This window comes from Eurosta solidaginis, chromosome 4 (assembly GCF_040869045.1).
Source record: "Eurosta solidaginis isolate ZX-2024a chromosome 4, ASM4086904v1, whole genome shotgun sequence".
NCBI lineage: Eukaryota > Metazoa > Arthropoda > Insecta > Diptera > Tephritidae > Eurosta > Eurosta solidaginis.
This window is the reverse complement of record NC_090322.1, coordinates 58,583,539-58,611,262: the sequence shown is the minus strand read 5'-3', so window position 1 is coordinate 58,611,262 and position 27,724 is coordinate 58,583,539. Positions and strand designations below refer to the sequence as shown.

Genomic DNA, 27,724 nt, shown 5'->3' with positions numbered 1-27,724 from the left:
TTTAGCGATGAAAACACATTTAAGAGTATAACGATCACTTTCAAGTGTGCCTGTAAACCTTTTCATCGAACCCGAAACCCATTTAACTTCTGCAAAAGGCGGAAAAGTTCAACTAATTAACTGGCGTATATACGTACTATATCAGACCAATTCTAAATATTCTCGCGGAATTTTGTTCTCCTAGGGAGAAGAATAATTGGGGAATGGGAATTTCGAATTTTCGAAGTCAGCTGTTTTGTCAATTGAAATTTCGTTGCGCATTTCTTATTTTGTTTAAAAAATAGAAAAGTTTATTTATTGCTGCGAATTTGTTTGAAATTAAGAAATAAAATATAAACAATGCATAGTATTGCATTTCATGTGGTATTCACTGAAATTAGTAATGAATTGGTGCCACAGCAACATCAACAGAGGAGCATAAGAAGAAGAAGACGGTGGGATAACACAAATCCGCCGGAGTTGTCTGCTTTCATTCAGCAAAACTATTTTCTGGCGGCCAAGTCGAGTTGAATTAGTCTTTCATCATATGCCAAAATCTATTTAAGTCTTCTTAAAAATCCTTGCGCAATTTCTGAATGGCTGCATCAAATATACGAAGAGCTCTTCCGCTGCTTAAGATATACTTTTCGACTTAAAATTAAGAATATTGTGGTTGTTGTTGTTGTTGTATTAACAGTGAAAATATTGTGGCAGGATGTAAATACATATTTTAGCACAAATTTACAAATAAGTGTTCTTTCTTAAAATAACCAATTTCCTTTAACTATTTTGATGCATTCCCTTTAATTTAACTAGTGAAAAAACTCCTATGAAATGGCAGAGAAATCTCCCTCTCCCTCATTTTCTCCCATAACCGGTTTCCGCTTTTTCGAACATTGTTCAGAATAGGAGGAAAGGGAGAAGTGAAAAAACTCACAAGGAATTTTTATTTAGAATACGAGGAATGGGAGAAGGGGAAAACTCGCACGGAATTTTCGTTTAGAATTGGGCTGATTGTGAAGTTCTACTACCAGAGCAGTGTTGTAAATAAAGCGTATTTTTTTCCTAAGATTCGCAACAATATGATATTTACATGTTTGTTGCGAAAAAAGTAAAACGGAATTGCAAAATAAAAACGATAAAAACTAATTTTTCAAAACTTCGGCAAATCGCACGATTCATCTTTAATATAAACATTTAAAAATAAATATAAATGTGATATGAATAATATGTAGGTATGTATGTACTTTTAATTATATAATAAGTATACATATTTAGTAAGTAATGCAAACACTATAAAAATATTAATTTGAGTTGTAGTAATTAAGTATACAAACTAAATTAGGCAATGTTTTGCTTTAGGATAAAAATTGAAAATATGATACAAATTTTAAATTATAGTATACATTTAAAAAAATAAATAAAAAATTTTTTACCTCGGTGTACAGTGTAGTATTTTGGATAAATTTCATAATCAACTGCCTATAAGTTTATTAATTTTTAAAACGACGTATATTAGTAAAAACAGTAAATGTAAACATCGAAAAAAACTCGAAAACGTTTACTGACGGGCAGGATATTCAATATGGACTTTTAAAGCGTTTTGACAGAATGTGTAATATGGCGGCGATCTGGCCAGCAATCCTCAGAGAGTGATAGACGTAGGGTGAGACCACGATAATAAAGAGGCGAATGCAGCTCTAAAGAAAATCAAAAAGTCTATATAAAAAGACACTCAAGAAATGTTTAGAAAAAAGTTCGTCTATCAAATTTCATTTTAAACTACGCAGCTCTCCAGAAATTTCTAACACTAAATTTTAAAAACTTTAGCAACAAGTTTACCCTATGGACACATTCAGTCTATGTAAGATCTTTATTCACCGGCCAGTTCAACATAGAAATAAGTTTACACGGAAGTTCGGGATTCCCAGAAATAATTGATTGGGCATTGTTTCTTAAAGAAAAAGTGACGTTTTAGACAACAAAAAAGTAAACAACAAAATCAAGCATTCATTAAAATCAGGGGTGGCTTTCCGTATTTCGATATCGATCAAGAACGAGTATAAAATAATCGTTTTCGCTTTCCGTAACACAAATTGTAGACGCGTCGTATCGAACGTTCGATACAAAGTGTTCGATAGCAAATTAGGTGTCGAATTGCCTTTTTGAAAGTTATAATTTTATGCTTTGGTGATTATTTAGAGAATGATTTTTTCTTCTGAGATTAAGAAACAAACGATATTTATAAAAGAAAATATTTTGGTGGCTCCAAAAAGCTTTCTAAACACCCTTTGAAATCTGCAAACAAAAGAGATCATACCAAGATAGGGAACTAAAATGGCATCATCGAGCGTTCGATATCGACTTGACGTATCGAATCAACGGGTGTCGACTATCGAATTACGGAAAGCCACCCCAGTTAGAATTATATATTCTATGTTTATTGTGCACCAATCACAAGGTGTCGCCAAACGACAAAAATTCTTGGTTGCTCCTATTTCTATGCAAAAGAAATAATTCAAATTATTTACCTTAGAGCTGCATAGTGCCACCAACTTTAAAAATCTGTGAGCATGTTTGTTTGTTATTTTGACGTCTACGATGTAGATATCACACTTGTGTGATTCATAATGGCTATACATTTTTAATATCGACGACTGAGTGGAAAATCACACTATGCCAGTTGGCAGCTCGAAAACATCCTAACTGAGAATATTTTTCAAATATATCCTGTTTCAGAACTCGTTTCAAAAACGTTCGTCATAGAATTCATTTGAAGAGCGCCATATATCAGATTGTTTTTTGTTTTTTTTTTTTTAGAAAGCTACAGTGAAAATGTATTAGATAGCGCAATTTTAAAACAAATAAAAAGCTACTTTAAAGACGTTTTTTAATACTAGTTTTTGAGTAATAAAATAAAATCACATTAGCATACATTGGAACTCTCTTCGCTGCAGGTCATTTTAATTTTTCAATGAGATTTTTGCAAAATACCTCACTGCACTGTTACACGTTTTATGTAACATACGTAGTTTTTTGTTAGATTTAATTTTTTTTTTTTAAAAAAAGTATAATTACAGTTAAACTTAACTTATATAGGATGCTGTGGTGATTTACAAAGAATGAATAAGGTTTGTAACTTACATAAGTTGTGATTAGACTATCCTACATGAAGGTTGTAATTTAACCCAACAATTATATTTTACATTAGGGAGAGCTAAATAAAAAAATGTTTTTAATTTTTTTTCAACATCTTGAGGTGACTCTCTGACAGAAAATAGTAATGAGTAGAATGTGTCGAATGCCAAAAGGACCCAACGCATCGGGTTGCATTGGTGAGGATGGAAAAAAAGTCTTCGTGAATGTCCTCAATGCAAACATTCCCTGACCCTGTGATGATCGCGAACTCAACAACACGAAACGTAGTCTTTAATTTTTAGGATCTGCTCAATATGGATTTTAAGTTTTTGAACCAAAAAAACATTGACTTTAATGTTTAAAAAAATTAAAATGATCTGGTCAAAATTTTAAACTTTTTAAACATATGTTTCATATTTATTTTTAATCATAAGTAAATCATTTCAATGTTAAAAAAAATTTTTTAAATATTCTGTTTCGAAAAAATTATTCTGTGATTGAGATGTTAGCCGGGAAATTGCGTAACCGGAATATGCGATCCGTATTATTTGGTAAAAATTTGGTATCTTAATATCGAAAAAGTAAAGACCCGCATTTACTTTTATTCATGACTTTAGAAAATAAACGTCCAAATTTTACTATTATACGACTTTACGCGCGTCTCCCTGGAAAGTCTGCTTTCCTCTTCTGGGTATTTAACTCTGGTAAGGGGTTCATCATAGTCAGATGATATACAATTTGTACACGCGCTGCACAACATTTTTGGATCTTCGATTCGGAAAATAGCTATTACTATTATTGATCAATTTGTAGCGCCCCCAGCGGGTAAGGGGGTCAGAATATACCCGCGGTAGGTATGCCTGTCGTAAGAGGCGACTAAAATACCAGATTCAAGGGGTGTGTAGCGCAACCCTTCAGGTTGCCAGCGCAATATATAGCTTCTCCAAACCCAATTGTCAACCTCACCTATCCGCGGCGAATCCGTTCCCGAGATGGTCGGGCTAGCACCTTAATGGTGCTGTGGTACCGGAGCGTACCGGATCTGTATCCGGCAAAGAACCATCACATCGACAACACTCCCTAAAGCCTTCGGGGAGCAACCTTATCGCTACAACAACAGCAACATTAATTTGTGGCTTTTGACTACGAAGCGGACATTAGCTTAGCCAGATTTCAAAATCTTAAATTGGATTATTTAAAAAAAATGGTTTTTATTTTTTTATTTCGCTCCATCCTGTGTTTATCATTAACAATATGTATGTACATATGCAAGTAGACAATTTTATATTAAAAGAGATATTTTTTGGTTTCGAATTTTCTCCTTTGACTTAAACGCATAAATAAAAATTAATATTAAGTTTCAAAATAAATCTTTACACAATTAAACATACACTAGAATGAGTTGCAGCTAGAAGTGTTTGCAGTTTGCTGTACATAAAACATGTCTAAGTTCACTTAGCTGAACATTTTTAGGGACTTTTCATCTTAAAAAATATTTATTTAAGTTTTCAAAATAGTTTTGTACACATGTCTTTAAGTGAATTAAATAAATAATAAGCATACATTATATTTTATTAAAAAAAAAAAATAACAATACGTTGTGAAATTTTCATTTGTTACAAATAAATCACAAAAAAATTTATTGGCATATTTCGAATTGTTGTTTTAGAGTTTTTACAGTTTTTGGAATTCATGAATATTGGCAGCCCACATTTTGTAGGGACAGTATCTACATTTTTTCTAGGGCAGTTTAAAATTTGTTTAACAGTACATCTGAGTTTGTGTTCTACAGTGTTGTTGTTGTTGTTGTAGCAATGTTTCGCTACCTAATAGCTGCGACCGATCACAAATTGTCATCAATATCCTCTAACGGGAGTCCAAGGAAACTTGCTGTTTCGAGAGGGGTGGACCATAATGAAAGGGGTGTTAGAGGCGTTGGTTCCACACTACAATTAAAGAGATGGTTGGTGTTATGTGGGGACACATTGCAAGCGGGCATACATTTTGTATGTCGGGGTTGATTCTGGATATGTAAGAGTTTGACCTGTTACAGTATCCAGAACTAAGTTGAGCCAGAGTGACTCTCGTTTCTCTGGGAGTATGCGTTCCTCTTCCGCAAGTTTTGGGTACTGTTCCCTGAGCACTGGATTCACCGGGCAATTCCCGGCATAAAGGTCCCACGTCTGTTTGTGGAGTTCACCAAGGACCTGCTTGTGTTTTTTTGCTTCATACGGCTGAGTTCTCAGGTGCCGTATTTCCTCAAAATGCTTACGGAGATGACTCCTTAGGTCCCTATGCGGTGTTGGCTCATCAATCAGATGTCTGTTGGGATGCTCAGGCTTCTGGGTATTCAACAGGAACTGTTTGGTTAGTATCTCATTTCTCTCCCTGATGGGGAGTATTCTCGCCTCATTATGTAGATGGTGTTCTGGGGACATAAGAAGACAGCCCGTGGCGGTTCTGAGCGCAGTATTTTGGCAGGCCTGTAGCTTCTTTCAGTGGGTAGTTTTTAGGCTTGGCGACCATATAGGGGACGCGTAGCACGCAAACGGCTGGCCAATTGCTTTATATGTGGTAATGAGCGTGTCTTAGCTTTTTTCCAAGTACCGCCAGCAAGGGATTTGAGGATTTTATTACGGCTCTGGATTTTCGGAACAATTGCGGCTGCGTGCTCACCAAAATGTAGATCCTGATCAAACGTTACACCCAAGATTTTGGGGTGTAGGACAGTCGGTAGCGTAGTGCCATCGACGTGGATGTTCAAAACGGTCGACATTTGGGACGTGCAAGTTGCAAATAAGGACGCGGATGATTTAGTCGGTGATAATGCCAGGTTTCGCGAGGTGAAAAAACTGGAGAGATCAGGGAGGTAGCCGTTTATTCTACAGTGTCGCAACCTGGTGTGCTTCTAAGAGATTTGAAAATTGAGCGATTACAGCTGAAATCCGAAAATATACTTTTCTTACATATTTTCGTAGAAATCGCAAATTATAGCTATTGCAGCGTGAGATCCATGTGCGGTTTTAGAAAAAAAATCATCATCAAAAAAAATCAACTAACTCTGCACTGAGGTAAGGTAGCGCATAAAACATTAAGAATGTTACTTTAACTAATTTCTGACCGAACCCGAACGATATTCAATATTCATTATAAAAACTGTAGTGAAAAACTGTACTTCTACTTAGTTCAAACAAACAATGTATATACATATGTAAATTAGAACAAAGTTGAAAATGTTCCCGTGGGTCCATTTATATTGTGACGATTTCAAAGCTGCAACCATTGCGTTAGTGCGCGATTCGCTATCTGCATATGTTTGTCTTTCTAGAAAATATCAATTTTTATTGGAATATCCAAGATTTAGTTCATAATATGGACATTTCTCAACCAAACAGCTACATTTTTCCCGGCTTAACCCAACACTTCACAGTATTCAAACAAAATTTTTTTTTTTTTAATTTTAATGTCAATTTCTACATTAAAGCCCCTAATGAACTCAATCTTCCATACAATATTCAAATTCTTAATTATCTCATTATTGCTGTATTGAATGCCTAATGGAGTGAAAAATCTATGTAGTCGATTTTGCTTAGTGTTTCGAATTCTATTGTCAATGTAACAAATGATAATCCAAAATAAATTATTTTCAATAATTTACAAAAAATAGATCATAAGAAAAATGCAAATTTTTATTTTCACAGAATTTGCAGAATTTTGGTTAGGTGCAACATCTATGAATAGTTACGCATGCATTTTATTTTGATTCAAAGTTAAAGAGCAAGGGGCTGTTATCCATTTCAACTTTTTTTTTTTTTGTAAAAAGCATATTTTTTTGGAGCTGCTGACGTTAATGAAGCAAAAGGCCCGGTGTGAAAAGGAAAAATTAGTTATTTCATTAAACGAGAGTGGGATTGCATTAAGTTTCTGTGTGAAATCAGTAAAAGCTTTGCAACGCAAAAAGCAATTTTAAAAATTAACTACCAAAGGGTTAAAATCAGAAAAGTTAAGATACCTAAAAATAATGCGCCAAAATTTAATCACAGAAACTGTGCAAAGTAGAGATGGTGAGAAACAGCACTGGGCCAATATGTTAAAGCAATTGACTTGCGATCCATTGCAACCCGCGCCATCACGCACCGATTAGAGAGGCATTCAACAAAACAAAAACATTTGCTGCAAAGAGTATATTTATAAAAGCTCGGTTATTCAACGATCCGTGAGCGAGTCCCGTTTTTTAAATCACAATAGCTCCGAAATGGTATAACGGATTAATAAAATATGTGAACTAGAGACAAATACTACTCGTCAAACCCGTAACTTATTATAATTTTGTGAAATAGTTTGACAGTTGCATAGTTATCGTTTGAGTGTAAATGGTTTTCAGCAGGCATGCTTAACCAACGAAACGATATCATTTCGTTACGATAATCAACGTTAATAAACGAAACGAAGTCATTTCGTTTCGTTTATTAACGTTAAGATCGTCAAATTAACGAAATGATTTCGTTTCGTTTTCTGCCATATCAAAACGAAATCAAATCGTTTATGTTGATTATTAATTTCAAACTATGCTGGCAAAGCTGATTGATGGCGGAGTCATTAAAGGTGAAAGCATTATCCAAGCTGATTGCAACTTTTCTCATGAATTTTGACAGTACGAACATTTCTCAGAGTATTTTTGACATTACCACCAACGAATTACACAAACAAATTACATAGAGTTTGTGTGTGTATGTGCGCTCGTTGTTGCCACCTTACGCCTTCACCATGGCTATAGCATTGCCAGCACAATTCAAACATAAAGTATCACGTTTTCGTTAACGTTTTTAACGTTAACGAAAGCTTTTCGTTTCGGTTAAAAACGAGATACAATTTATTTTGATAATTTCTTTGTCGATAATATTTCGAAGTGTTTCAACGGAAACGGTGGAAATTTTTTGATAAACGATTAGCTTAACGTTAAGGTGCAACCCTGGTTTTCAGTTACTGAACGTAAATCGGAACACGTGCCCCGTTCGGTACCCAAACTTTTCGGTCGGACACAAGTAAAAACCTGAAATAGAGTGTAGTTCAACATTATATACATATATATGTATATATACATATTTTTCATTAATGGTTGGAAAGATTTCGAAATACCAAATTTAATTTGCAAAAAAAAAAAAAAATTTAATTTAAAACTTTTATATCATCGTCCTCTTGCTAGAAACACAAATGTACTAGAAAAAAAGTTTTGGGAAATCAAGCATTAAAGCTTACGGTTTTCGAAAACCCCATACATTTCGTAACATCTATTTTACTTATAATGTAAAAATTTTTGGTTTCCTTTTATGCTTGGTATTGGGGATTTTAATATAGCTTAGACCACGAAATGATGATCGCACATTAATGCGAATATATGGATGTATTTGAGCGCAGTTGTTGCAGCAGTGTTACTTTGTAAGACAGACTATCACGTTTTTCGGCAAAGTTTGAGTTTGGAAATGTTAACCATGCATTTATCATCGTTAGCAAATCAAACGAAACATAAAAATTTTCCCTGCGCTATTGCAGCAAACTATCAGCTTGAGTATCAGCAACATTCCACCCATATCTAAAATGTATAAGCTTTTCGAGGTTGCAAAATGTAAATTTTAAGTCACTTTTGTATACCGCAGCATTTTGACAATTGGGGAGTTGCATGCAAAGAAAGTTGCATATTGAGATTTTATAAATCTTTTGAAGTATATAGATATTTCGTTAAATAAAGCAAAAAACTAGCATAGAATACTTTACAGAATTGCATGGGCCACCAAAACGCTTACTCGAGACATTTTTACCAGTTTTGAAATATTTATACTGCTTTCTTTAAATTTGCGAACTTTCGTAGTTTTATGTTGAAATATTCAAATTCAGCAATTAAAAATCGAGTAAGGGATTCACACTTTAATAAAAACTTTAGTTTCTATAAACACCACTCGTTTCGGAATCCGAATCCTAAAGAGTTTTTCTAAATATCTGGATCCATGCAGTTCATACTTTTCTTTTCACTTTTATATGCATTGAACTCAGGCTCCGAACTATATTACGTTCAAGGTTCTATGCGAAGTTACATCAAATCCATTGCAATATTCCACAAACACCCACTGAAATATTCGGATAAGCGACATGCCTTAGAAATTGTGGACCGCTGCTTGGTTCTTTTTACTGATCCCGAATGTATCTTGAATAAATAATAAAAAAAAACCTAAATAAGGCAAAATATCAAATTATTTCTTAATCATGCAGAATTTCCGACACCCGCATAAAACAAAAATTTACATTAGCAACATCCCTAGTTGTAACGCCCTTTTCATACTTGAACTGTTTATGTAATTTCCTTAATAACTACGGGAAAACAAACATGAGTGAACAAACCATATCAAAATCCTCAATAGAATGTTGCAACTTTCAAATTAAATTTAGATTTTAAAATAGCGTACATTTTGGCTCTCTTAAGTACAAATGTGGAATAGTCACATATATTATCTTTTTTTTGGCTTTAACACAAAGTGTGTATCAAGAAGTATTGTCAACACATATTGAATATATTTGTTAGTTCGATTAGGTATCATAGATATTACCACAGTCATCATCTCAATCAATCAACATCACACACTGTACGAAAATAAAAAACTTAAATCACGCTTTTGTAGCATGTATGTATCAGTTATCAGCCAGCTATAAGTTTAATTAATTTACATAATTTAGTACATAATTTAAATTTTTTAGAAAAGACTTACGAAGTCAATACTTCTGTCCACAATTGTATTACATTATTTTATAAACTCTTAGATTTGCTATGCATTTTATTGTTGAATTTTGCTAAATTCAAATACTGGAGGTGCTCATTGTTAATGTTGCTTTCAACCAACAGGCGTTTTTTTAACTTTACTATAATTTGTTTATATGAATTTTATAAGCGCTTTACTTTTTGGAAACAATTTAATTGATATAAAAATGATTTGATACTGTATCTGGTATTATTTGTCCACTGGATACAATATTACAAGCATATCATTGGAGAAAATGTTGTATGAAATACAACCCCTACCATGGAATATGATAATCTGAAAGTATATTATGTACTTAATTTTGTATATTGCAACGATTTTCCGTCATCCCTTGTCAAATTTGGTTTTGAGACAAACCGGTTTCGGCGTTGTGCCATCATGACGGAAAATCGTTCCAATATACAAAATTTGTCCACCCTGTCGGAAAATCAACCAAACAAGATAAGTACTTAATTTTCGTTCTTTGTCTGTTTCAGTTCAGTTTTTATATTTATGTACAATAATGCAAAGGTAAGTATCAGGTAAGTATTTCACAAAACTGGCAAATAATCTAAGAAATTTGAAACACACATATGTATATATAATTATTGAATACACGAAAATTGGTTTTCAGCTCTAAGCAGCATTCACTTGCATACGAAAAAAGGTAATGTTTAAGATTTGCATTAAAAGTTATATTTTTTATTTTTTAACTAACTTTGTAAACTAGATCTACATTTCCTTTACAAATAAAATATAATGCTTGTAATTGTAAACAAAGATTCAAGAAATTGTGGTTTAAGTAAAAAAAAGTTTAATAGCTTACACCTATAATTTTTATATAAAAGATGTAGACAATTCATAATCAACAGTGTCCCTGCAATGGATGCACTTTAAAGTGGTGAAATTATCGAGCAAAACATAACATATGCGATATAATACAATGCAGTTATATCTAATTTGTAGTATTTGCAAGAATGTAATGTAACTTCAATCTGTAATAAATTACAGTAATTACATATACACTTAGTATTAGACAATAACAGTACATAAATATATTAACTTAAAATATATGTAAGTAAAATTTTAAATTATGTATAGTTTTCCAATTATGTGACGCTGATCCGTTTACAGCCGGGGTTTGATAAGGAATAGCAAGCGTGGGCGATTTTCAATATGCCCATATTAATATCACAAACAATATACAATATAATTGAAGATTATGCAATCTCTTTTTGGAATAGTAAAAAAATAGCATCTAAATAAACATATAACCCGGTTGATATTTATGTTGCAAGATATTTCATGTTAAAATTCGTGTAAACTTTCTCCCATTCTGGTTTTCTTTTAAATTGTTTAATATGTTATGCTGATAACCATTAAATTAATTTACGATTTTATTGGCCCATATACATATATGCTTTTTTTAAATAAATAATGTAAAATTCCATTTCACATTTGCATTCTAAATATACAGTTGACCTAATAAATTATTTGTTTAATTACAAATTATTTTCCACTATTTATTAGCTTGAAATGTTTCAATATATTGCAACTACTACCGTATTTATACAACAGAGCTTGGCGATATGCTTACTGCTTACCCTTACATATTATGATTTCTGTTATCATGAAATAATATTAATTGTTATCATGGAAAAGGCATGTCATACATTTTAGCAGCATTAATTGATTTAAATTCCCTATTTAATATAATTTTTGTGCAAAAGAAATAAAACCTGGTTGGTTGCAATCTTGATCAGGCATTTGAGTTTTCGAGATTGCATTTATAGTAACCGTAAACGTAATGGTAATCTTGACTTACCCAGCTCTGGTATTCGGGGAAATGTTTGGTGTTATTTTTTTCCTTTCACTGGAAAATTAATATATTCGACTTTCTATTAAATCTGTGGTGTATTCGTCTTAGGTGAAATCAGCTCTCGTAGCAAAATTTTGTATTTATATATGTATATGAGTAATGCATACATATGTAATACATATAAGTATACTTAGCATTTATAACTTCAAATTTGTATGTTAGGTACTGTTATTTTCTAATTATTACACCATTTATTTTACGTTTTTCTACATAAATTTCTTTATATTTTTCATCAGTAATTAAATTTTTCTCTTTTTTTGGGATTTACTTAAAACCTTTTTCGTATTTTTTATGTTTTATCATATAAACAGTCTCCTTTATATATATCTATATATATTTTATCCTTATTATCATAATTTTTTTTATTAGTTTAATAATGCATTGATTTTGTTTCAATTTCTATCACGACTTCAAATTGTTTTTGTAATATGTTTAATTATTTCTTAGTGTTAAGTATTTAAGTATTCCCTTGTGGTACTGTGTGTGGTTTGATTTGCTTTGCTTCCAATTAGTTATTGTTATAAGTATTTTTTAATAAAAAATTATTTGGGTTTTTTTTCATTATTATTCTAGTTAGTTGGGTTTGAGTGTGTCTGTAGTCTTTTTTTTTTTATTTCATGGCTGGGTTTTGTTTGGACTGCACTGCGCGTATAATCTCTTATCATACAACAACAGCACCTTTAGCTGCACTTCGTTTTTGTATATGTATGTATTTTTTATATGTACTTTAAGGGCGCAAATTTACTTGCTGTTGTTTATGACGTCAGTGGCGACATGCCAATTTGACGTGGGTCTGTTGGCGCAACAGATCCCAGCTCTAAGTTCTTAATTAGTAAATGTAGCCAGTGTTTTGTGGATTTGTCATCCTGAAGACATACTGAAAATGTCGCATCACGAAGCTGGTCTGGAAGACATTGTCGCAAAGCCTCACGTGCTCTATAAGAAAATAATACGTAAGCTAAAATTAATCAAATGTTTTATAATATTAGAATAGATCTTAACTTTGGTTAGATATACATACGAATATATGCAAGTAGTAGTAATATAAACGTTGCAATCAAATTATACATACATACATACATATATGAATTAAATTTGCTATCTCAATCGCAAAGTTTCTGCACTATCTTTAAAATTCGATTAAATGTTTCGAATTTAGTTGTTAGTAATGGCCCCGCAGTAAAGTGGGCTTGCCCAGGTCACAGATTTGAGAAACAGTTAGTCAATTTAAAAAAAGAAATCGATCCTCGGTTCGGAATCCTGATTTCCGTTTGTAATACATCGAACTCAATGGCTCAGGAAATTTATTCTGTTATTCAATCGACTTTTATTTTATTTTGTAAGAACAACCAAAGTAAATTTCAGGTTCAGGTAAATACTTAATTGGTCCTTCAATAGTGAGCTATTTTAAAAAGAGCAAGCACAATATAGTGTTATAATAGCTAACGTTAAATCAATATTTGAAAACCTCAACAAATAAAAAACGATTTGGAAAAAGGCACATTGTCTATTTTGTTCTATATCTCCTTAAAATTTTAATTTTACTTTGAATATCAAATAGTAAACATTAATGGAACTATTCAGTACTTTTGGTCGAAAAGCACAATTACAAGTGTTGCAATAATCAGCGACACCTGTTAATGGATATACCGTTTTTGAAGTAAACATTTGGAGAAATGTGTGTGGCTAGTGCTAATCCGATACCAACTTTTGTACTCGATACTGGTTCTCATTTAAAAGTAATCGATACCAAAAAATGTCAGTACATTTTTTGCAAAATTTATGTTACTTGATTCATTTACTCATAACTTTCGAACGATAAAATAGGAAAGGTGAATCGGTGTTTGGACACCCCGCAAAAAAAAAAAAAAAAAAAAAAAAAAAAAAAAAAAAAAAAAAAAATAGTCTCACTTTTTATCATAAACTGCACTGATATAAATTTCCTGCTTTTGTTTTAAATTTTATGTGAATCTTACTAAATGCACAGACTCCTTTTGTTTTTGTGTGCCGTAACTAATTGAAACGCACATCGATGCTTTGTGCCAGCTACTTTATGAGCCGAAGTCTATCGTTTTTTAAGGTAGCATTTCTTTTCGAAAAGTACTGCAGCCCAAACTCAACCAACTGATTAGACCTTATCACTGCCAAAGACTGATGGAAGAGTAAAGATGTTGCAGGCGCAAACTTCGGTGGAAAGCAGCGGAGCGTAACAAAATTCTAGTAGGTTACTTCCACCACACCACAAACTTTAACACAAGTTTTAACATAATTAAGGCACACAAAATTTACTGATTGTTGTTTTTGAGTGTAAAAATGTAAATTCTGAACAGATTAGCTGAATAAAAAGTGCACAAATAATTGTTAAATAACAAATACAGACAGTGGTAGTTTAACAAATTCTGCTGTGGTAAGTGGTGAATGTGACCTACTAGAATTTTGTAAAGCTTGCTCCACATTATTTTTCGTCCTTGCAACATCTTTACTCTTCGATCAATCTTTGTCACTGCTGCTTCAGAAGCAGAGGCCTGGCTTTTGGATTGCCTTTTTACGCAACGGCCAAAATCGCTTAGGCGCTTAAGCGAAAATTAATAATGGTGATTTATTCTAAAGTTTTCAAGAGGTCGGCTTTTTTCTGGAAGCCAGTTTATGAACGGAATGCAACATTCTTTTTGGACAATTTTTATATGGGAACTCGATACCTCAGAAGGTTCTTGTATCGATATTCAATTAATCTTGGATAAAATCTGGACATATACATGTGATTCTACTCCATTCACAGGTTAATAGTAAAGTAACTCAAAAACGAAGCTATTTTCATATAAATTTGCGATGTTTACACGATCTAAGACCTTTGCGAATGGTTTTTAAGCTGTCATGCGTTGCCCTGGTATTTGTTACATACATATATATTTATTCACAACTGTACATATATTTGTTCACAACTGCACAAACTCACCTGGGATTGTCGGAAAGGCGCAAATAGCAACGTACGACATGCTTCAGTAGACGTGCAGATGGCTCCTTGGCGAGTTGTATTACCATTTTGCCCTGTAATTTATAGTATAAACTAAAAATTTTATATACTTTTATTTACTTTGTAATAAATTTTACCAAAATTATAGCAACATGCGAAAAGCGCTCATACGTTTGGCAAATATACGAGAGTCCACTCTCGTCCAACAAAATTTTTTGCAGGATAAATGTAGCTACGGTTTTGCTAAGTTCAGAGCCGGTTTCCATTATTCGCAGACACAGTGGAATGATTTCAGTTGCTAACAGGAAAGTTATCACTTCTTGCTCATCAGCCTAGTATAAATAAAAAATTGAAAAATTAAAAAAAAAAAAATTATAAGCTGTATAACTTTTTTCTTTAACAATTAAATGAAAATATACCTTTACTAGTGCACCTATAACACCTAAACTTGTAAGCCTAAGATATTCAAACGGTCTTGTTTTTGATGTGGTTTGTAAAAATGGATACAGGAACAACGGTATTTGTGCCTGCAGGAACACAGTACGAGTTTCCGGATGTGATGCGACACATTGTAGTAACGACAACGCACTACAAACTCGATTTGATTGATGCGCAGTAAGTGTGGCAGGATTGATCGATGGATAAATGTTAATTATCTCCTGTAGGAGGGCGGCAGTAGTGCCAAAGCTATGCCATAGCATTGGCGCGAGATCTGTCACTGTTTCGCGTTTCTTACTCAATTCCAGCAAAGCAGTTTCGCGGCTTTCAGGGTGTGCCAATTCATTGATCCATTGGAAGACCTATAATTATAAACAATAAAAATAATCAATTAAGTTTTGACTTCATTAGCAAATGCGATACATTTTTTGACGAACTTGTTAACTAGTAAAATGTAATAATGAAATTGTCTACATTAAGCTAACAAGATACAATAAAAATATATGTTCTGACAACAAATAAAATGTTGCTCCCTGGGCAGGGTAGGGAAATTTTAAATAAGTTTCAAATCAGCCTACCAAACGGAACATCTAACAAATGGCCTTAGTATTTTTGTTCTTACGGGCTGCATGCCAAGTCGGCATGACCACTCAGAATTGTCTTGAAAATGTTTTAATAGAAGTAACAGAAACCTTGAAGAATCGCTAAATTTGCGAAAAGGAACAATTTGTTCAAATGTATTTTATTTCATTTTATCCCTTTACAGAACGTGAGTAACGCCCTGTTCGTTAAAAGGTTTATTTGGGGTAGCAATTGAAAAAAAAGCTTAGTCATGCGGGGACATACCGGCTGACTACACGATATACACTAGGTATGCCTTCTCTTTAGAATTACTAGTATTTAACCTATTGCTGTATTCAGATCGAAGTTCAGCCAGTGATTTAGATGATTCATTCTGAGGATTTAGCACCGACTCGGATCATTATCTCGTCGCAGCCAAGATACGCGCCCGAAGCTAAAACTAAAAAATGATTTCGCTAGTCGACTCGCACGCCTGCTCTCTGATATCACAAGTCAACCCGACGGAATACAGGAGCAGTGGGAGCATATCTCTAAAACATTTCTGGTTACCGGCTACCACAAAAAAACCACTGGTTTGAAGAAGAATGACGCGTTACAAGAAGAGTGTGTGAACGGTATCGCGAGTTGAAAAGTGAGTGCGAGGAGCTGAGCTGCTAGCCACCAGGAATAACGCGACAAACGGAAGTTTTTAAGTCAGCGCAAACTCCTATAAAAATGAAAACGGCGACCTTGTAACCGATGCACAGAGAGTACTAACATTATGGAGGGAACACTTCTCGGTTCTCGGGAATAGAAACAGTGATTTACCGCAGAGGGATGATCAACCCGATCCCGCAATTGATGATGATGGAATAAACGTCCCCCACCCGATTATGACGAAGTCATAATTCCAATAACCAGATTGAAAAACAACAAGGCCGCGAGCGCGGATGTATTGCCTTACGGAGCTATACGGAGGTGAGGAATTGGTGAATTGAATGCAGCTGCACGCCGGAACCTTGTTTCAGAAAAAAACGCTATGGACGAGAGCACGCCCGACAGTTGGAATCTAATGGTTGTTTGACCCAGTACGAAAGCTTGACGCTCACTGTGAATCGACTGATTGGCCTTCGACAGCACGAGAAGGAACTGTCTACATGCCTTGATGCTTGAGAAAATTATACTAGCTGCATAGCGTACGGCCTGCACACCCGCCGTAAGTTCTGCTTACTCCAAACTGAAAAAAAAAACGGAAAAGATAGGTTTAACCTATAACTCACTTTTCGTATCCGTCCTGGTATATGGTGCAGAAGCATTTTCCATGACAACATCAGACGAAGCGGCTGTGGGGGTGTTGACGACAGCGAATACCGAAGAAGATTTAATGATGAGCTGTACGAGCTTTAAGCAGACATCAACATACTCCGGCGAATTAAAACGCTGCAGCTATGTGGCTAGGCAATGTTATATGAATGAAAGTTGGCGCTCCGGATTGGAAAGTTTTTTATTGGAAGCCGCCTATCGAAGCAAAGAAAGAGGGCGGCCCGCACGCTTCCCAAGGCAGTCGGTTCTATGTACCGGAGCGACTCGGGATTTTTCCCAACCATCCGACCACCTGCCTATACTTATTTTGCTCGAACGTACCGCCGACTTCTTCGTCACAGAAAAAAGCACTTTCATAAATTTTAAAAAAGGAAAGTGGGAAGAATACAAATCCTTTACAGACAACCGCTTTGCTGCCCTCCCCATCCCGACTGATGCTGTTGTTGTTGTTGTTGTTGTAGCAATGCTCGCCCCACCTAATAGCCGCGACCGATCACAAATTGTCATCAATATCCTCTAACGGGAGTCCAAGGAAACTTGCCGTTTCAACAGGGGTGGAAAGGGGTGTTAGAGGCGTTGGTTCCACATTACAATTAAAGAGATGGTTGGTGTCATGTGGGGACACATTGCAAGCAGGGCATACATTTTGTATGTCGGGATTGATTCTGGATAGGTAAGAGTTTAACCTGTTACAGTATCCAGAACGAAGTTGAGCAAGAGTGACACGCGTTTCCCTGGGGAGCATGCGTTCCTCTTCTGCGAGTTCTGGATATTTTTCTTCAAGTACTGGATTCACCGGGCAATTCCCGACATAAAGGTCCGACGCCTGTCTATGGAGTTCACCAAGGACCTGCTTGTGTTTTTCCGCTTCATACGGCTGGGTTCTCAGGTGCCGTATTTCCTCAAAATGCTTACGGAGATGACTCCTTAAGCCCCTAGGCGGTGCTCGTTCGTCAATCAGATGTCTGTTGGGATGCCCAGGTTTCTGGGTATTCAACAGAAACTGTTTGGTCAGCATCTCATTTCTCTCCCTGATGGGGAGTATTCTCGCCTCATTATGCAGATGGTGTTCTGGGGACATAAGAAGACAGCCCGTGGCGATTCTGAGAGCAGTATTTTGGCAGGCCTGTAGTTTCTTCCAGTGGGTGGTTTTTAGGCTTGGCGACCATATGGGTGACGCGTAGCACGTAATCGGCTGGCTAATTGCTTTGTATGTGGTCAAGAGCGTTTCTTTATCTTTTCCCCAGGTACTGCCAGCAAGGGATTTGAGGATTTTATTACGGCTCTGAATTCTTGGAACAATTGCGGTTGCGTGCGCACCAAAATGTAGATCCTGATCAAACGTCACACCCAAGATTTTGGGGTGTAGGACAGTCGGTAGCGTAGTGCCATCGACGTGGATGTTCAATATGGTCGACATTTGGGGCGTCCATGTTGTAAATAAGGTCGCGGTAGATTTAGTCGGTGACAATGCCAGGTTTCGCGAGGCGAAAAAACTGGAGAGATCAGGGAGATAGCCGTTTATTTTATTGCATAGCTCATCGATCTTTGGGCCTGGGCCTGTAGCCATTATTGTGCAGTCATCGGCGTAGGAAACGATTGTGACTCCTTCCGGTGGTGAAGGTAGCTTAGATATGTAGAAATTAAACAAAAGCGGGGATAGGACACCACCCTGTGGCACCCCTTGTTTAATTCTCCTTTGTTTTGATGTTTCGTTTCTGAATTGCACCGATGCCTGCCGACTACCCAGATAATTTGCGGTCCACCTTTTAAGACATGGGGGAAGGGTAGACCCTTCCAGGTCTTGCAGTAACGAGCCATGGTTGACCGTATCAAAAGCTTTTGATAGGTCTAACGCTACGATTACTGTTCTATGGTGGGGATATTGATTCAAACCGCAATTTATCTGGGTGCTAATGACATTTAGCGCGGAGGTAGTGCTATGGAGTTTTCTGAAGCCATGCTGATGAGGGGCTAGCTGCAAATGTGCTTGGAAATAAGGGAGCAAAATGGCTTCAAGCGTCTTTGCCACTGGCGATAGGAGAGATATCGGACGATATGACTCACCTACGTTAGCTGGTTTCCCAGGCTTTAGTAGCGGAACCACCTTGGCCATTTTCCATTTCTCGGGTATGACAAAGGTGGAAAGAGACAGGTTGAAGACATGCGCCAAATATTTGAAACCCTCTTTCCCTAGGTTTTTAAGCATCGGCATGGCTATGCCGTCTGGGCCCACTGCTTTGGATGGTTTAGCGCGACCAATGGCGTCCTCAACCTCTCTAGCGGTGATGGTAATTGGTGACGCGCTGAGTTTGTGTTTATGTGCGTGTCTATTGGCTCTCCGTCTATCTTTGTCGACCGTAGGATGCATTATATATTGTCGGCAGAAAGCGCTCGCGAATTTTTTCGCATCCGACAGCACCTTATCGCCAAAGGCGATGGAAACTTTGTCTTTGTGCTTAGTCGGATTCGATAGGGACTTTACGGTGGACCAAAGTTTACCTACACCGGTAGAGAGGTTACAACCTCTTAGGTGCTCTTCCCATTTCGCCCGCTTGTGTTCGTCCACAAGCAATCTGATGCGTTGGTTTATATCCCTTATTTGGGGGTCGCCTGGATCAAGCTGTCTTATAAGGTCGCGTTCCCTCGCTAAGCTCGCGGCCTCCGCCGGGAAGTGGGGCCGGATTTCGGGAATTCTCCCGGCGGGAATGAAATGTGCCGAGGCGGATTCAATGACCTTACGGAAGGCACGCTCCCCTTGGCGGGCATCAGTCGGGATAGGGAGGGCAGCAAAGCTGTTGTCTGTTGCAGATTTGTATTCTTCCCACTTTCCTTTTTTGAAGTTTATGAAAGTGCGTTTTTCGGTGACGATGAAGTCGGCGGTACGCTCGAACGAAATAAGTATGGGCAGGTGGTCGGATGCCAATGTTACCATCGGCTGCAGTTGACGCAGTTTACGAGTTCTGCGCTCACGATTGAGATATCTGGCGAGCTATGACAGCTTCCTACCATACGTGTGGGGGCGTCTCCGTTTATTGTGCAGAACGTCGTTTCGTCTATTTGATCCGCCAACATCTCACCCCTACCGTCCGCCCGCAAGTTTGAATGCCATAGGTCGTGATGGGCATTGAAATCGCCTAAGATAATGCGATTGTTGCCAGTGAGTATGGCCTCGATATTAGGGCGGTATCCACTGGGGCAACAGGTGACAGGAGGGATGTAGATGTTGATGATTTCTAGATTTGCATCGCCTGACCGGACAGATAGGCCTTGACGTTCTAAGACATTGTCACTGCGGTCGATGCCAGGATCAAATATATGATATTGCACAGAGTGGTGTATAATAAACGCGAGGCCGCCTCCATTTCCGCTCTCGCGGTCTTTCCTGTGGACAATATAACCAGAGCAGGTCTGCAATGCAGATCTTGCTGTGAGTTTAGTCTCTTGAATCGCAGCAATGCGGATGTTGTGCCGCTTCATGAAATCGACTATCTCCGTAATCTTCACAGTTAGTCCATTACAGTTGAACTGCAGAATTCTGAAGTGCATGAGGGGTGACGCCGCCACTCTAGGGGTAAGTGAGGGGTGACTACGCCTAGGTTGTGGAAGGCCAGGACGCAATTGCTGTTGTGGCCTTGGGACTGGGCGCCCTTGGGCAAGCATTGGGGTACCCGGATGATTTGGGTTTGCGACCTGGCAACATGGCGCGATGAAACCCGTCGAGGGGTTGCCGTCGCGGAGACCAGAACATCTAGGAAAGTGGCACCACCCAAGGCAGGAGCTGCATTGAGCGGATGTCGCAAACCTGTATATTCTGTGCTGGCAGACGGTGCAAACGGAGGCAGGGACTAAGAGTCTGTTTCCCTGACCTGCACGATTGCTGCCAGAAAAGAGGGGGGGGCGGGGGAGAAGAAGACGGGGGCAGGGGCTGATGCTCAGCATTGCTACCAGCTCTACTACGAAGATAGTAGTTATGAGTGGTATCAGCTGTTTGAGTTGTTGGCGCCGTGGGGCGCGAGCAGCAGCGGGTACTTGTTGTGGCTTGCTGAGCAGCGAGGCTGCTGGAAGGTAGTGGGGGGCGCTTAGGCGTAGACTGCGGGACGCCCTTGAGCGTGAGCAGCAAGGAGCCACAAAAGATTTATAAAAGTTACGTGGACGTCGGGTTTTGGGATCAAGCCCAGAACAACCTGTCCGATGCAACCATCCCTTGCACGAGACACACTGAACAGAGTATGACCGTCCTAAAAAGATTCTTTTCTGGCAAATGCAGCAAAACCATTTCTCAGGACCGGGGTCAGGAGACGGGCCCGGATTGGGTTCGATACCTTCCCGGAGTAAGAGAATATGTAGCAGTCCTGCTGCAAGGAGCTGCTGGGAGGATGACAATTTGTGGGAGGGACGAAACAAATTAAATGGGGTCACACTGAAATGACAGTCCTTGGTCGGGAAAAATCCCGAGTCGCTCCGGTACATAGAACCGACTGCCTTGGGAAGCGCCCGACTGATGCTCGCGAAGGGGAGCGTGCTTTCCGCAAGGTCATCGAATCCGCCTCGGCTCGCTTTATTCCCGCCGGAAGAATTCCCAAAATTCGACCTCATTTTCCGGCGGAGGCTGCAAATTTAGCGAGAGAACGTGACCTTATAAGACAGCTCGATCCCGGCGACCCCCAAATAAGGGATATACACCACCGCATCAGATTGCTTGTGGATGCCGGTGTAGGTAAGCGTTGGTCCACCGTAAAGTCCCTATCGAATTCGTCTAAGCACAATGACAAACAATTTCCATTCTTTCTGCCGACAATATATAATGCATTCTACGGTCGACAAAGATAGACGGATGGCCAACAGACACGCACATAAACATAAATTCAGCGCGTCACCTAATACCATCACCGCCAAAGAGGTTGAGGATGCCATCGGGCATGCTAAACCATCCAAAGCAGTGGGCCCAGACGACATAGCCATGCCGATGCTTAAAAGCCTAGGGAAAGAGGGTTTCAAATATTTAGCACATGTCTTCAACCTGTCCCTTTCCACCTTTGTCATTCCCGAAAAATGGAAAATGGCCAAGGTGGTTTCGCTACTAAAGCCTGGGAAACCAGCTAACATAGGAGAGTCATATCGCCCGATATCTCTCCTATCACCAGTAGCCAAGACGCTTGAAGCCATTTCGCTCCCCTACTTCAAAGTAAATTTGCAGCTAGCCTGTCATAAGCATGGATTTAGAAAACTCCATAGCACCCTCACCGCGCTAAATGCCATTAGCACCCAGATAAATTGCGGTTTAAATCAAAACCCCCACCATAGAACAGTACTCGTTGCGCTAAACCTATCAAAAGCTTTTGATACGGTCAATGATGACACGCTACTGCAAGACCTGGAAGGGTCTACCCTTCCCCCATGCCTTAAAAGGTGGACCGCAAATTATCTGGGTGGTCGGCAGGCATCGGTGCAATTTAGAAACGAAACATCAAAACCAAGGAGAATTAAACAAGGGGTGCCACAGGGTGGTGTCCTATCCCCACTTTTGTTTAATTTCTACATATCTAAGCTACCTTCACCACCGGAAGGAGTTATTATCGTTTCCTACGCCGATGACTGCACAATAATGGCCACAGGCCCGGCCCCACAGATCGATGAGCTTTGCAACAGAATAAACGGCTACCTCCCTGATCTCTCCAGCTTTTTCGCCTCGCGAAACCTGGCATTATCACCGACTAAATCCTCCGCTACGTTATTTACAACATGGACGTCCCACGTGTCGACCATTTTGAACATCTACGTCGATGGCACTACGCTACCGACTATTCAACACCCAAAAATCTTGGGTGTGACGTTTGATCAAGATCTACATTTTGGTGAGCATTAGGCCACAATTGTACCGAAAATCCAGAGCCGTAATAAAATCCTCAAATCCCTTGCTGGCAGTACTTGGGGAAAAGATAAAGAAACGCTCATTACTACTTACAAAGCAATTGGCCAGCCGATTGCATGCTACGCGTCCCCTATATGGTCGCCAAGCCTAAAAACTACTCACTGGGAGAAGCTACAGGCCTGCCAAAATACTGTGCTCAGAACCGCCACGGGCTGTCTTCTTATGTCCCCAGAACACCATCTACATAATGAGGCGAGAATACTCCCCATTAGGGAGAGAAATGAGATGCTAACCAAACAGTTCTTGTTGAATACCCAGAAACCTGGGCATCCCAACAGGCATCTGATTGCTGAGCCAACACCGCCCAGGGGCTTAATGAGTCATCTCCGTAAGCATTATGAGGAAATACGGCACCTGAGAACTCAGCCGTATGAAGCCAGAAAACACAAGCAGGTCCTCAGTGAACTCCACAGGCGTCGGACCTTTATGCCGGGAATTGTACTATGAATCCAGTACTCAAAGAACAGTACCCAAAACTTGCGGAAGAGGAACGCACACTCCCCAGGGAAACACGAGTCACTCTAGCTCAACTTTGATCTGGATACTGTAACAGGTTAAACTCTTACCTATCCAGAATCAATCCTGACATACAAAATGTATGCCTCGCTTGCAATGTGTCTCCAAATGACACCGACCATCTCTTTAATTGTAATGTGGAACCAACGCCTCTAACACCCCTCTCATTATGGTGCACCCCTGTTGAAACAGCAAGTTTCCTTGGACTCCCGTTAGAGGATATTGATGACAATTTGTGATCGGTCGCACCTATTGCATGGGGCGAAGCACTGCTACAACAACAACAGGGCAGCCCGCACTGCGCTGAAAGGACCAGGTGGAAAATTATTTAAATTCCCTTGGTGTGACCAATTGGCGCCAGTTAACCCAGCGAAACGAATAGCGCTGCTTGTGGGCGGCCATCTATCAATCTACAATTCAATTGCTAAATAAAAGTTTTTGCGTCACTCGTAATGTATTTCACTTCGCGGCGGTGACTTATTGTATCTGTTAAAGCCATAACTTCGGTCTAGTCGTCTGGAAACAATTTCAAATACTCCGAGCACTGACAGCCAAATACGAGCGAAACGTATACAACCGCGATACGTTATTATCGCTTCGCACGGCAGCCGGTTCTATGTGCCAGAGCGACTGGGGATTTTTGTCCTCGACCAAGGGCTTTAATTTCAGTATAGCCCCATTGAATTTGTTGCGTCCCTCCCACTTTTTTGTCTTTGCTATCTACCTCTCACTCTCTATGAATATCTCATTCTCTTGATGTTCCTTGTTCAGTTAAATCTTACGTCATTCCGTTATAATGAATCTATCATCCACCACATCACCCCCTTTCTGTACCACCTAATCTTTATATGCTTTCCCTACATATTACTCCATCCATCTCTCTTGATTTTCTTCAAATGTTTGCAGTGATGAACGTTTTTGAAACTATGCGCCTCATGCCTCATATTTTGTTGCTGGAGCAGAAATAAAAAAAAACCCACCTTTAACTCGAAAAATTCAGTCTGAGCAAATGCTCGCTTTTTATGCATGAGAATCTTTGTGAATTACGACAAGCACGCCTACCGATGGAATATTCTAAGCCCCTCAAATCACATGCGACAAGTTATTGTCGCTGGGTGTAGCGAATATCACCACAGTTAGAGTGTTGTTTTTGTTGTAGCGACAAGGTCATTATCATTATCCTTAAAAATAAAATTAAAGAAAAGAATTTTTTAAAAATGAGCTTTTATTATTGGTTAATAAAATTTGGTAAAATTGGTTAATAAAAAAAAACAAACGCTATGAATTTATTCAATCTATATTTTATTTTTACCAAACTGTATGGCCATTTTGCGCAATTTTACTAACTCGTAATTTTTCTGTTCGCTTATGAGCTAGTTTACCTGCATCTTTCCTCATTTGGCGAAAGTCAGCCCAGTTGTTGATAGCATTGTTTTGTTGACGTCGTATGATTCCCACATTTGGCAGCACAAACAAGTAACACAAGTCTACGCAAAGATTTTGTTTATTTGGCTTTGCGTTCTGCTCAAAAAACAGGTACAGCATATTTATAGGTACATACATAAGAATAGAAATGAATTAAAACAAATTTAAGTATATACATACTATATCATGCTCAAAGTAATTTAAAAGCCGAAGTTGTTATTTTGAAAATGTGTACAATAATAATCATGATACAAAAAATGGAGGTAGTTCCATTTAGTGTGACGTTAGCCACTTGACTTTTGCGGGGACAATGACAATTTCACCAAAAACAAGCTACCTGATTGAAAAATGTTACGAATTTCTCTAATTTTGATGGATTTCATATTAACGATTACTTTAATAGTTATTTTAAATATAAAAAAAAAACAATGAGCCCCATGCCTTGGAAATATTTTAATACGAAATATCAGCATAGAAAAGAAGGGTTCTAATAAGATTTTCGAGCTCCCGAAAATTGTTTTGGTGGAAGAAATATGGATCGAAGTATGCAAAGCAAGGGAATATAGCCTTCTTAAGTGTCCGTACGTTTGTTCAGAACATTTTGACAAAACATACACGGTTTGTCAATTGCTTGCTCAGAGGAAGTCCTTATAAACCGACACCGCAATTTCTTGATAAATTGGCTACAACCACATTTTTTATTTATTTATTGTATAATTCAAGCGTTGCGCTTTATGAGGGAGTTGTTACAACTATTTTTTGGGAGAACATTACTCTGTAGCTCTGCAGGTTAGCCACTAGTTATGAGAGTGTTTCTGCCCGTTGTACCAGGGATCACCTTGGGGCAGCCCCCCTTATACACATTCTGTGCCCTTTTAGCATTGACATGGATGTGCAGACTTTGGAGGTACACTTTTTGTCAACACGCCTAGAGAAATATCCACTGTAGGGGCACGAGAATAGGGCCATACTAGAACAACAGGATTTTTCGTGTATTTTTTTCCTGTCTAGGGGTCAAGCTGCCATAAAAATATTAGTCATTAACCAATGTATGAGTCATCCACTATTTTTCAATAAAATTGCATGTTTTACGGTATTGTCAATCAATATATAAGCACATATATCGTGCTAAATCATATTATTATTGTCTCAGGTGACCATTACGTTTTCATGCTAAAGGAAATTTCTATCTCGAAAAACCACAATTTCGCATTAAACAGTAACGGTATGGCAACGCTTCTCGCAAAACAACAAACATTATGAAACGTCAAAAATCCCCAAATACGTCAAAAAGATTTGAGTGGAACTACCTTATATTTTGTATCATGGTAATAATACCAACTTGTGGATAACACATTAACATACATTTCAACGGCTGAGAAAAGAGTTGTTATTTTATAAGCTTTTATTTACTTTCACTTGGCTGTTGTCTGTAATCAAATCTTGCAAGTTAAATTTGATATACTTCCCGGTGTCCCATTGGGCTGAAATTTTGCACACATGTATAACTCCGATGATAATGCAATATTACTTTGCGAGAATTCGATAAATTAATCGATAACAGAGTTATCGGTAAAGCTTTGTATTCACAAGGGAATAAAAGCCTAAGTCCTCAAGAACGCAGGTAACTTCGCCTTGTTTGTGTATGCAACAAACGTAGAAGTTAGGCTGTTATCGCTAAATGTTGCATACTTTTCTGCGCACTTGATTTTGCTTTACAGATTTTTGGCGATGGAACAGAGCAGAGATCTGCAATGAGTAGTTGTAAACTGAAAGCGACATAGGCAAAGTCACAAAATATGATTTGAAGTTAGTTAACACTCGAATAGAAGAACTTGACTGTTCAAAGTTGACTTCGAAGAAACCTTGTAATGTTGATGCATTAAAAGAAATGGATAGGATGAGCAACGTTACAAATAACTAAGTAAAGATTACATAACTAATTTAAACAATATTTTACGCTACTAAAAATTAAAAAAATCATATTTAAATTAAATTTAAGAAAAAAGCTTTTCTAAGAACAAGCTTCTATTACTTGTTAATAAAATTAACTAAAAAGTAAAAAATAAATTGACTGTAAAGAAATATAACACTTTATAAGTTCATTGTAACCTTTAACGATAATTGGGCCTCTTCGTCTGCAACAAAAAAATTCCATATTGTACATAATTATATATTTTTAACATTAAAACTTTACACCTAAATTATTAAATCTTACAGTTTATATCACAGTCCTAATTGTTCTACATTGTGATAGCAAGAAAAGGAGGTCCTAAATGTTCTTAATTATACCATCAAAATTTAACACGCTTTTTATTAGATTTTATTAGGACTGTGATATAAACTGTAAGATTTAATAATTTAGGTGTAAAGTTAATTTTATTAACTAAAAAGTAAAAAATAAATTGACTGTAAAGAAATTTAACACTTTATAAGTTCATTGTAACCTTTAACGATAATTAGGCTTCTTCGTCTGCAACAAAAAAATTCCATATTGTACATAACATTAAAACTTTACACCTAAATTATTAAATCTTACAGTTTATATCACAGTCCTAATAAAATCTAATAAAAAGCGTGTTAAATTTTGATGGTATAATTAAGAACATTTAGGACCTCCTTTTCTTGCTATCACAATGTAGAACAATTAGGACTGTGATATAAACTGTAAGATTTAATAATTTAGGTGTAAAGTTTTAATGTTAAAAATATATAATTATGTACAATATGGAATTTTTTTGTTGCAGACGAAGAGGCCCAATTAT

At 37.4% G+C, this 27,724-nt stretch overlaps 1 protein-coding gene across 5 annotated transcripts in view; it reads right to left on the bottom strand.

Annotated features, from left to right (window-relative positions):
• Positions 1–1,125: 1,125 nt before the first annotated feature.
• The window catches only part of Rcd-1 (Required for cell differentiation 1), a 95,554-nt gene continuing 68,955 nt past the window's right edge, over positions 1,126–27,724 (bottom strand). For 2 of the 5 annotated variants that reach the window (XM_067781797.1, XM_067781799.1), the window contains 4 exons: positions 15,181–15,561; positions 14,899–15,093; positions 14,744–14,835; positions 1,126–12,723 (listed from right to left, as the gene is read on the bottom strand). In XM_067781797.1, the coding sequence (XP_067637898.1) occupies positions 12,543–12,723; positions 14,744–14,835; positions 14,899–15,093; positions 15,181–15,561 (849 nt within the window). In that variant the 3' untranslated portion in view covers positions 1,126–12,542. Of the gene's footprint in view, positions 12,724–14,743; positions 14,836–14,898; positions 15,094–15,180; positions 15,562–17,040; positions 17,406–27,724 lie in introns of those variants that run through there. The other 3 variants (XR_010952563.1, XR_010952564.1, XM_067781798.1) reach the window with 3 other exon arrangements.